The following is a 12,460-nucleotide window of genomic DNA, read 5'->3' as shown; positions in this document are numbered from 1 at the left end:
TGTGAAATTGTGTGAATGCATCAATGCAGTGCATGTTATCTCCGCTTGCAGAGCTTGGATTCGTTGAATGAGTTTCCCAAAAATGTAACTATTGCAGAATATACAGCCTCATGCTGAATAAACTAAATTAATGTACAGTGGAACCTCAGATAACAAGCATAATACGTTCCAGGAGAATGCTTGTAATCCAAAGTACTTGCATATCAAAGCGAGTTTCCCCATTGAAATCAAGGGCAACGAAAATAATTTGTTCAGCATTGACTTCAATGGGGCATGCAATACCGCATGTGGCCAGAGGTGGGGGGGGGGGCCCCTCGAACATGCGTATAATCCTGAAGACAGCTCGGCTGACCTCAGGAATGGCGTCTTTCTGAACAGCGCAGATCAACTCTGTTCGACTCCTGCCTTCAAGGAGCTTACAATCTAAGGTCTCTAACTCTCATTCATACCTAAACATAATGGGGCCATTTTAGACAGGATCCAAGGGGGGGGGGGCACAGTTTACATTTCATTCTTGGTTTGGTCTTTGGATGCTTTGATCAAATGATTTTTGAAGCCGTTTGATACCCCCAGCTACCTGTACCACCGAATTTATTTTTATCGAAGTGTAGATTTTATTTCCATTGGAATTATGAATGGGACGAACACCTGCTGCATTCCATGTCTTCGTACAATGTTTTGGCTAGGGTTGTAAAATCCCCCTTACCAATGCATGCTGGATGTTTGTGAGATCTGCATTTATTTCTGTGCTCTTCTAATATCCTTCTCTTCACCTGACAGACTCCCATAAACATAAGAAAGACAAAGAGCATCGTCACAAAGAACACAAGAAGGACAAGGACCGTGAAAAATCCAAACACAATAACAGGTGAGTGCACTACATGCAAAATCTTCCAATTGATAAGTTTAATTGATCCTTTATCAGTGTATAGGCCAGGTCCTATTTGTAGGGTTTGTGTTTGTTTTTTATTTTTTCGGGGTTAAAAGTGGAAACTGGGTGTGATGTAGTTGGGACAACAGGAGCAATCTTTGGAAGGAGAAAAGCTCGGGGGGGGGGGGGGGGGAATAACTTTTTTTTTTTTTTTATAGAAAAAGTGTTACATTTTATTTTTGTAGCATTCATGTATTGTGAGCAAGCCCTGATTTTGTAATCCCCCCGTCATCCTATTCTTTAGTCGGGAACAGCTTGCCAGGTGGATTGCCGAGATGTTACCTGCTAGGTCTGTGCGTGCGCTCTCCATTCCTGTGGATCGGAGTATGAAGCTCGCTAGGAATGAATGGGCAGTGCAGGTCTTTTTTTTTTTTTTTTTTTTTTTTTTTTTTTTTTTTTTTTTCTATTCTTTAAAGCGGCTTTCCAGCCCAATAAAAAAAAATAAAAAAAAGTTAAAGCCAGCAGCTAAATCTACTTAAGTTGCTGGCTTTTATTAAATGGACACTTACCTGTCCTGGAGTCCCTCTATGTCAACACCGCAGCTGATGTTTCCATCAATTGCGGGTAAGGGAACCCGGCAGTGTAGTCTTTCGGCTTCACGCCATGAGCCCTACTGTGCATACGGCTCCGCTCCTCTCCTATTGGGCCGGGGGAGGAGGAAGGAGCTCTGCAGTGACTTCATGGGCCGCGGCCTCGACTTCCGGAAAAGAGAGAAAGGATGCCTGTCAAAGGCATGCCAATAGTGGCACCATAGGGGGGAAGGAATCAGATGAGCGGAAGTTCCGCTTTAAAACTAAAGTGGAAAATCGGGGGGGGGGGGGGGGGGGACCTTCCAATGCTGGCTATACCATGTACTGATGGCTGCTGGGGATGCTAAAAAATCTTGCGTTCATGCCAAATACTTCTGTTGGCTTGCATCTTATCTTGTAAGTTAATCAGCTGTAAGTCAAGTTAAAGGATGCTCTTTAGTTTGGCTTGGGCATCTAGATTTCAATGACTTTGGGGTACAAAAGGGTTGATATCTTTTCTGAGTGGCATTGGGTTGGTTCTAATCCCATGTTTTGTGGGGTTTCTCTTGGTTTCCCCATATCTTCCATCTACTCCTAATCCATTTTTTTATTTTTTTTTATTCACAAAGTGAGCACAAAGATCCTTCCGAAAAGAAACACAAGGACAAACACAAGGAAAAGGATGGTGAGAAACATCGAGAAAAAGATGGTGAGAAACACCGGGAGAAGGACAGTGAGAAACATCGGGAGAAGGATGGTGAGAAACATCGGGACAAGGAGGGCGAGAAACACAAAGATGGTGAGAAACACAAGGATGGTGAGAAACATCGAGACAAGGAGGGCGAGAAACACAAGGATGGTGAGAAACATCGAGACAAGGAGGGCGAGAAACACAAGGATGGTGAGAAACATCGGGATAAGGAAGAGAAGCGCAGAGATGGGGAGAAGCATAAAGATGGAGAGAAGCACAAGGATGGGGAAAAGCATAAAGATGGAGAGAAGCACAAGGATGGGGAAAAGCATAAAGAAAAACACCGAGATAAGGAAAAAAGGAAGGAACTAAAAGAAAAGGTATGTGGTAGTGTGTAGAACTTTTGCTAACCTCAACTGTAGGTGGCTTTCTTTCGCCATTGTTGTCTTATGTAGTCACTGAGCAAAAGCAGAATTTTCGTTTTTTTTTTTTTTGTTTTTTTGTTTTTTTATCCAGCTGTTTACTTGGTACAACCTATAACATTCAATTGAAAGATAGAACACCAACATGTCAAACTAAAACAAAGATTCGAAAACTGAATCGCTGAGTTGGAAAAATGATCACCCCCTCTTAAAAATGACCTGTAAACCAAATCGGGTGTAGCTAATCTCCACCTCAATGGCACACAAAGCCATTTGACTTTCAACCATGATCAGTTGTGGTCATTTTGATTAGTTTAGCATTAAATGCTCTCCTGGAGCATTTCGGTCCCTGATGGTGCAACTGAACCAGACCATTAACTATGGGTTGCAAGGCACTGTCAAATTTATCTTCGGGATAGAATTGTGTACAGGCAGAAGATGGATACAAAATTTCAAAGGCTTTTTTGTAAAGCCTAGAAGCACACTGAAGTCTATTAAGTGGAATGTATTTGGTACAACACAGATCCTTCCTGGATAATGGAGCCAGGAGGAAACTGGTCAGAGAGGCTACCAAGAGGCCAACAGCAAATCTAAAGCCGTTGCAGGAATTTATGACAGAGTGGTCATTGTGTGCATGTGACAACAATATCACAATTTCTCCACAAATATGGGAGGGTTGCAAGAAAAAAATTCCACTCAAAGGCCACATGCAGTCATGACTGGGCTTTGCCAAAACGCACCTTGAAGATTGTGAGGCCACATGGAAAAATGTGTCATTGTCGGATGAGACTACAATTATATTTGGCCTCAACACCAAACAATATGTCTGGGGGGGGGGGGAATCCAATACAGATCACCATCCAAATAACACCATTCCTACAGTAAAGCATGGAGATGGTAATATCCTGTTATGGGGGCGTTTCTCTGCAGCAGGGACTGAAGAGCTTGTCCGGATAAAAGGAGAAATGGATGGGACAAAATATTGTCAAATTCTTGAAGAAAATCTGTTGTCTTTTACCAGAAAGGTGTCAATGGGAAGAAGGTTTATCTTCCAACATGACAATTTCCCAAAACACAGCAAAAATTACCACACAGTGGTTGAAGGAGACATGGATGACTGTCCTTGCATGGCCCAGTCAGAGCCCAGACTTCAACCCCATTGAAAATCTGTGGAATGACTTGAAGCCTGCAGTTCACAAACAGTCACCATAAATATGAACTGAACCCGGAACCGTTTTGAATAGAATATTGAAAGGTCTAGATGTGCAAAGTTAGTAGAGACATTTCCCAACAGACTAAAGGCTGTATTTAAAGCAAAAGATGGTTCAACAAAATACTGACATAAGGGGGTGATCCTTTTTCCAACTCCTGATTCTGTTTTTTATATGTATGTATGTATGTGTGTGTGTGTGTGTGTGTATATATATATATATATATATATATATATATATATATATATATATATATATATATATATATATATATATATATATATATATATATATATATATATATATATATATATACAAATACATACATACATACATACATACATACATACATACTATACAAAATTTCCCCGAGGTGTTGGTGTTCTATCTTTCACTTGAATGTTATAAATTACTGTAAATACAGCTGGCTGAAACAAACTTTGTCTTTTTAGGCTACAAAGCAACAAAATTTGATTATTTGAAATAATTTGATTTTCTGTGACTTCAACTTGGAGGAACTGCAGTCTGCTCACATAATTTTTAATAACCTCTTTGCCATTCTGAAGCTTCCCTCCAACCACTTTGCATATTGTGTATATATACTATGATTCTGTACTTGCCAAAAATGCTGCAGAAATCTCCCTCTGCTGAGTCTGTCATCGGCCATTTTAACTGTGGGCAGCTGAAGCTGCTGCCTGTTCATTTCCTGGATTTACACAGAGGCACACCTCCAGCTCCGCAGCTCTGATTGGCCCTTTTTTATGACTCATCCCTCCTCCCTTCCTGGCAAACTATCACAAGAGTGAGAGAGAGCTTTGCATGATGTCATAAGCCTAGGCTTTTTACCAGACAAGAGGAAGTAGAAGGTATTTGCTGTCAAAAAAATAAATAAAATTGCTATCCAAATTTAAAAGAACACAGGCAGAAGATTTAATAGATGGAAAGTTAAAAAAAAGACTGAACGTCCGCTTTAACTTTACAATTGCTATCAAATTGGATATGGTTCGCATAAGTCAGGCCTTGATTATTGCAGGCTCATTTAATAATAATAATGGAGTAGTTTAATTTAATTAAGAATGGAAATCTACATTTTTATTAATCCCTTAAAACGAAAGTAAATGTGAAGCCTTTTGTATTAGGTTTGCTAATTGTAGTAAAGCTGAAGGGTTAGTCTCATGAAGCTAATCACGCTGATGTGGATACAAATAGGGGAGCAGAGTCTAACCTAAATGAGTGATTAATCTGTTTTTAGATTTCTGGAAATCGCTACAACTTCTGCTACAATATTGGTGACCTTGCGTGAATGTGGGGAATTGATTGCTCAGTCGCACTGCTGCTAATTTCTTGTGTGGCAGTTCTCTTTAAAACGTGACATCATCCAAAAAGCAGTTGTTTGCACTAGTGTTTTAATCTGGTGGTGATCTTTTTACCTACAGATAAGCCTATGAGGCTTACCTGTAGGTAAAATGAATATTTTCTAAACCAGCACCATTAGGAGATCTTCACCCTGGATGCAGCCAGTTGCATCACCCGCGCACATCATTGTGTCTCCGGCCAATCGCATAGCTGGGGCATGAACCCGGTAGAAAAACAGGCCAGCCCTTCCAGCGGTGGCCGCACACCACTGGAGGGCTTCGTTCCAAGGTAAGAAATTCATAATGTGCTAGTATGCAATGCATACTAAAAATAGCCTCTCTGAAAACTGCCTCCCATTCCTTGCAATGTGTGCTTCACACTCGGGCGATGCGCTTGCGGGATGTTAGAAAACGTTCTGCAAGCGGCATCTTTAAGGCAGTTCACCCTGCCCATTGAAATGAATAGGCAGCGCTTCCAAAGCATCTCGACAGCGTGACCTTAAACACTAGCGCCTGAACAGCACCACAAAGTTACTGACGCTTTATTGCTGTTTTAGCAGCGCTACAGTGTGAAAGGGGTCTTGGTGGGATGGTCAATGGGAAGAATTGGCCCCTTACTGATGGCTAAAAAGAGAATTGGCATCGGTGGGAACTTATCTGGGAGGCAGAAAATGCTCATTGCTCAAGGAACCCCTTGCAACCTCTAGGAACCCAAGAGTTCCATGAATCCCTGCTCTAAAAGGTGCTTGAGGTTTTTTTGTTTTGTTTTGTTTTTTTTAACTACATGAATTATGGCTAAATAAACTATTTAAAAAATGTTTTAATTTTTTTTGTATTGCAGCTAAAAGCTTCCATGGACGGTGTAAAAGTGAAAAAAGAAAACGGCTTCTCTAGGTAAGATGGAACATTTTGTGCCACAGATACTGAGAGCTTTACCACTTCAATACCGGCACTTTCCCCATCCCCTCTCCCGCCCAGGCCAGCTTTCAGCACTGTCACTTTGACAATTGCATAGTCATTTAACACTGTACAGATAAGAGACTGTGTGTGTGTGTGTGTGTGTGTGTGTGTGTAATAATATTATTTATATATATATATATATATATATATATATATATATATATATATATATATATATATATATATATATATATATATATATATATATATATATATATATATATATATATATATATATATATATATATATACACACATACACACATACACACATACACACATACACACATACACACATACACACATACACACATACACACATACACACATACACACATACACACATACACACATACACACACACCCACACCAGCAAGTGTGTTATATGTGATCCGCTGTGATTGGACACAGCTGACCATATGGTAAAGGGCTGCTGTGATTGGCCCTTTTACTGCGGTGTGTATGATCAGCTGTGTCCGAGGGACACATCAATCGGAGCATGCCGAATGCGTCAATGGGTGCCCTCCCAGAACAGAGCTAAATTGTTTCGGCTTTAGCTTGAGTCTGAAGTGGTTAAAACCATCTCCACTCAAAACTGATATTCTATTGTGGAACTGGGTAGGGTTTGATTGGCTACAAAGTCTTAAATGGCTGCCCAGATGGAGGTCAGCTGTCATGGCTGTGCTGGCATGGGGTATGGTTTTCTTAGGGTGGAGGGTTGTTTTGCTGCAATTTCATTTAGCTAGCCAGTTGTTATAATATGCCAGAAGACTATTTTGATTTGTTATATGTGACCTTTCCTCATCCTCTTTTCAGTCCTGTTCATGTCAAAAATGAACCAGAAGATGAAGGCTACACCTTCCCTCCCAAGGAGAACAAGGCACTGAAGAGATCCAGAGATGATGAAGAGTAAGTATGGAGGGGATCATGGGAAGGTCTGTCAGGTTTTAAAAGCCACTTATGACTTTCATCAAAATAAAGTTTGTCGTAGCTTAGATTGACTCAAGAGTTAACCTTTTTAAGGTTTGAGGAATTTCTCTGCATTTGTAAATTTGCAATTTAAAGTGGTATTAAACCCAAAACTGAAAATGTATTTTACTGCAGCTGGCGGGGCGTGACAGCAGGCAGCCCACACCATGTTATTTGCACAAAATAATAAAGATTTGATTTCAAATATATATTTGCAGACATTTTTGGGAAAGATCTGGGTTATGTATATCGATGAGAGGGAGAGAATATTTCAGAAGTGTTTTCCACCTCTAACCACTTAAAGCGGATGTGCCACTAAAAAAACATATTAAAAGCCAGCAGCTACAAATACTGCAGCTGCTGACTTTTAATATAAGGACACTTACCTGTCCTGGAGTCCAGCGGTGATCGCAGCAGATGACGAGCCGATCGCTCGTCACCCTGCTGCTCCCCCCTCCATCCACGGTGAGGGAACCAGGAAGTGAAGCGCTCCGGCTTCACTGCCCGGTTCCCTACGGCGCATGCGCGAGTCGCGCTGCGCCCGCCGATTGGCTCCCGCTGTGTGCTGGGAGCCGAGTGTTCCCAGCATACAACGGGGGACGGACGGGAAACGAGGAAAAAACCCGTCTTTTGCCCGTATCGTAGGGCCGGAAGTGGGTGCAGATACCTGTCTGTAGACAGGTATCTGCACCCCCCTCCCCCCTGAAAGGTGTCAAATGTGACACCGGAGGGGGGGAGGGTGCCGATCAGCGGGACTCCACTTTAGAGTGGAGATCCGCTTTAAGAACTGGGCCTATTTTTCAAGTTAAAATCTGTCTTTTTTTGCTTGAAAATTTACTTGGAACCCCCAAGTAATAATAAAAAAAAGTGTGTGTGTGTGTGGCAATGTAAATTCAACAGTGTATTTTTGGTAGTATTGCTTTAACTTGCTCAAATGCTTCAACCAATATTAATTTCTTTTTACATTTTATTTTTTTATTTTCACAGTTCTGATTACAAGCCCAAAAAAATTAAAACCGAAGATGTCAAGAAGCCAAAAAAACGAAAGCAAGAAGAGGAGGTAAAATAGCTTTTTATTTAGGGGTGGCGAAATCAAAGTCGAATTCTTGAGGGTGTGTGTTTTTTTTTTGTTTTTTTTTTTAAGCCGTTCAAACTGTTTCCAGGTTAAAGGACTTTAAAAAAAAAAAAAAGAGCCATCGCTATCATTCATTGCATCATAATGTTTGGTGAACCAAACGTCTCGAATGCGCTCCATCCAACCAGCTCTACATTCGGTCGTAACAATTTTCAGAAAGACCTGGACCAATGCTATCCTGTAAAACTGTTTCCCAGTTTATTTAGAAAGTGTTCTTTTTAATTCCAAAATTTTGCAGAATCCTAATATCTTTTAAGAGCCACAATAAAAATATCTCGTACAGAGGCTAGTTTCATCAAACATAAGATCAATTTCTATTGCTGGTATAAAACCTATTGATCTTTTATTTTAGGATGTAAAACCTAAGAAAAACAAGAACAAAGACAAAGGGCAGGATGGTGCAGTTAAGAAGAAAAAGATCAAAAAGGAGGAGGAGGAAAAGTGGAAATGGTAATGTTTTGTCATAATATTTTTATTTTTTATAAACTCCTGGTAGAATAAAAAAATAATGCAATTTATGTATTGGGGGAAAAAAAGATGCACATTAATTCTTTAAATGTGTACATGGAGCATCACTGTTGAGTTCTTCATTCACACATTGCTGTGCAGTCTACCTCCATCTTTTTTTTTTTTTTTTTGTATGTTACATGGTAAATCTTGAATTCCCCCCCCCCCCCCCCCCCCCCCCCCCCCCCTTGCTGTCTTCTACACCCTAATAATTTGACCTGAGTAGTTTCTCATGTTTTTGGAAGTTTTGAGTGTTATTGGTAAAGCAGAAGGAGGATCACAGATCTTAAAGCACCTCGATGATCAGCTCCGCTTATTCAATGGTTGATTTGAAAATTGCCTAAAAAAAAAAAAAAATTGGGGTACATTTTTTAATTTTAATTGATACTTGCCTTTCCCCACCTTCTCCTGCGAAGCTTCGGTGAGGGTGACGTCATCCTACTGGTCAGACCCCGGCGAATGTGGCGTTGCCCAAATCAAAGGAAAAAAAAATACTACTCTTTGCTGCAGCATCTTTGAGATTTGGGACATTTTCAGGGACGTTGTCGGGAGGATGATGTCACCCCCCCTTGCACTATGAAATATGAAAGTTCCTTGTTGCACTTTTATGCATAGTATAGGAAGAGGGAGGGAAACCTTGAGCAAACATACCTTTCCTAAAGTGCAAGTTCTCCTGTAAAGAATCCTTTTTTTTATATATATTTTTATCCATACAATACATAGTGTTTAATTGCAGCTCATCTACTGGCTTTTCCTCGTAGGTGGGAGGAGGAACGTCATGCAGACGGAGTCAAGTGGAACTTTTTGGAACACAAAGGACCTGTGTTTGCTCCACCTTATGAACCTCTCCCAGACAATGTGAAGTTTTACTATGATGGTATGACCTGATTAAAGTAGAACTATGGCCTGCTATTGAAATAAAAAAATGTGCTGTTTAAGTGCCCTGGAAAAGTCCCACAAATACTTGTTGAGCCTGCCAGTGATCACCTAATGCAGCTTTCCGTTTTTCACTACAGTGGCTTGAGAAGCTATTGCCAGGGGTGGGGGGTATCGGCATTGTCACTGCTGATTCACAAGCCTGCAGCTTGTCACTCAGCACCTGGCCACACCTTGTCCTGCCCGCTGCTTTGATTGACGGCATTGCCTTTTTTACTTTAATCCCTCCCACCGTAAGCTGCCGTGTCTGGGAAGGTAAGCACGCAAGACACTGAATTTGTCTCACTCAATGATGGAAGCTGTTTGTACTGTAAAGCTTCTGCACCCCATAGGAACTGGATTTGGGACAGTCTTGGTCCATAGGGTTTAATATTGAGTTGGGATGAGTTATAGCAGAGACTGAGCCAGGCTTTCTCGTCCAACATCAGTGCCTGACCTCGCAAATGCACCTCTGGAAGACTGGTCAAACATTGCCATAGATGGACACACTCCTAAACCTTGTGGACAGCCTTCTCAGAAGAGTTGAAGGTGTTATAGCTGCAAAAGGGTGGGCCAACTCGATATTGAACCCCAGGGACTAAAGCCTCGTACACACGATCGGATTTTCTGCAGACAAAGCGTAGGACTTTTGTCCGAGGGGCGCGTGCCTGGATTTTGTCTTGCATACAAACTGCATGCAATTGTCTGCCCACAAACACGGAAGTAGCGGCGTATTATGTGGTTTTGCAGCTCTTTAGCGCCACCCTTTGGGCACCTTCTGCTAATGTGGTGTGTGAGCATTGCTTTTGAGCACTTGTGTTTGGATTTTTGTCTGATGGACTTGTGTACACACACGATCGAAAAATTCCGACGACAGACCGGTGTCCATGGAAAACTTTAAAGCCTGCCATCCAACATTTTGTCCACGGAAAAACCAACAACAATTGTCCGATGGACAGTCGGATTTTCGGCCAACCGGCTGTCAAAACACATTTCCCCTGTCGGAAAATCAGATCGTGTGTACGAGGCGTTGGACTGGGATGCCATTAAAATTTCATGTGTGTAAAGACGGGTGTACCAGTACTTTTGACAAAATAGTCTACCTTTTTTGAAGCCGATCTGGTCTGTCCCTCACTGAGCTGTTGGCAAACGCTTCTCTGTAAAGGTGGGGCAGCCAATATTGTAAGCCCCTTAGCAACTCCTGTAGGTGACGTCAATGCCCATTAAAGGGGTTGTAAAGGTACAATTTTTTTTATTTTTTTTTTCCTAAATAGCTTCCTTTACCTTAGTGCAGTCCTCCTTCACTTACCTCATCCTTCCATTTTGCTTTTAAATGTCCTTATTTCTTCTGAGAAATCCTCACTTCCTGTTCTGTCTGTAACTCCACACAGTAATGCAAGGCTTTCTCCCTGGTGTGGAGTGTCGTGCTCGCCCCCTCCCTTGAAATACAGGAGAGTCAGGACGCTCTCTACATTGCAGATAGAGAAGGGAGCTGTGTGTTAGTGGGCGTCCTGACTCTCCTGTAGTCCAAGGGAGGTGGGCGAGCACGACACTCCACACCAGGGAGAAATGTGTAAAAATAAGGTGCGCTGAATAAATATAATAATAGTATTAAACAATATTTAAACTTAAATATGAATACTAGACATCAAGATAGAAACAAAATATTTTGGTGAATCAGTATATCCAGTCCTTGGATATTTTTAGTATTGTAGTGATGTTCAAAAAGTGGTGATAAACAGATATGAGTCCACAAAAAAGAAGAAATAGTAAAAAAGTCCAGTGTTGACGTTTTTAAACTGGAAAAATGAATTCCCATAAGTGATTTCTTAATTCAAAGAGGTATCGTGTTTTCAATCAATATGATCCACCTTCACCGTGACTTTGTCAAAACACCCAATGTGAATAAATAGGCAGGCTCCTTACCAGATGGAATTGCCCCCGATTTTGATATCAAAATGGGAGGACAATTAAGGCTTTGACAGGATCACCTGCATATGAATGGGATACGTCCTGACAGCAGTGTTGGAAACAATCATGGATTCTCGGATATGTACATGGAAAATAAATGGTGGCAAGACATAGCGTAATTCGTTTTAATGAGATGTAAAAACATAAATTTTAGGGAGCCAAGTGGCCGCTTACTTTATGAGTGCCTTGGACCCGGCACTGAGGCTGTAGTGATTATAAATCAGCTAGAGTAAATCCTGGGTGCTGTAGGCTGCGATGTCCGGATCCCCGGAGCGTGCGTTCCACGGCCGCAGCAGTGTGGAGCCAGCAGTGCAGGAAGTGACAGGGTACTGGAGCGTACAATTGCGTGGTTCAACCTTAAAAAGGTACTTAACCACTTCAATACAGGGCATTTTCACCACCTTCCTGCCCAGGCCAGCTTTCAGCACTGTCGCACTTTGAATGACACCCAACCACGCAATTGTACGCTCCAGTACCCTGTCACTTCCTGCACTGCTGGCTCCACACTGCTGCGGCCGTGGAACGCACGCTCCGGGGATCCGGACATCGCAGCCTACAGCACCCAGGATTTACTCTAGCTGATTTATAATCACTACAGCCTCAGTGCCGGGTCCAAGGCACTCATAAAGTAAGCGGCCACTTGGCTCCCTAAAATTTATGTTTTTACATCTCATTAAAACGAATTACGCTATGTCTTGCCACCATTTATTTTCCATGTACATATCCGAGAATCCATGATTGTTTCCAACACTGCTGTCAGGACGTATCCCATTCATATGCAGGTGATCCTGTCAAAGCCTTAATTGTCCTCCCATTTTGATATCAAAATCGGGGGCAATTCCATCTGGTAAGGAGCCTGCCTATTTATTCACATTGGGTGTTTT

At 41.6% G+C, this 12,460-nt stretch overlaps 1 protein-coding gene across 3 annotated transcripts in view; it reads left to right on the top strand.

The window, feature by feature from the left end:
• Positions 1–12,460, top strand: part of TOP1 (DNA topoisomerase I) — a 60,691-nt gene that overhangs the window by 26,116 nt on the left and 22,115 nt on the right. Inside the window, exons 3-10 of one of the 3 annotated variants that reach the window (XM_040330405.1) lie at positions 781–868; positions 2,070–2,187; positions 2,272–2,511; positions 5,961–6,013; positions 6,896–6,988; positions 8,036–8,108; positions 8,536–8,633; positions 9,452–9,567. In XM_040330405.1, coding sequence (XP_040186339.1) covers positions 781–868; positions 2,070–2,187; positions 2,272–2,511; positions 5,961–6,013; positions 6,896–6,988; positions 8,036–8,108; positions 8,536–8,633; positions 9,452–9,567 — 879 coding nt within the window. Of the gene's footprint in view, positions 1–780; positions 869–2,069; positions 2,512–5,960; positions 6,014–6,895; positions 6,989–8,035; positions 8,109–8,535; positions 8,634–9,451; positions 9,568–12,460 lie in introns of all 3 variants that reach the window. The other 2 variants (XM_040330404.1, XM_040330403.1) reach the window with 2 other exon arrangements.

Source organism: Rana temporaria, chromosome 12 (genome assembly GCF_905171775.1).
Source record: "Rana temporaria chromosome 12, aRanTem1.1, whole genome shotgun sequence".
NCBI lineage: Eukaryota > Metazoa > Chordata > Amphibia > Anura > Ranidae > Rana > Rana temporaria.
Note: the sequence above shows the minus strand (reverse complement) of the source record. Positions and strands in the feature narration are given on the sequence as shown.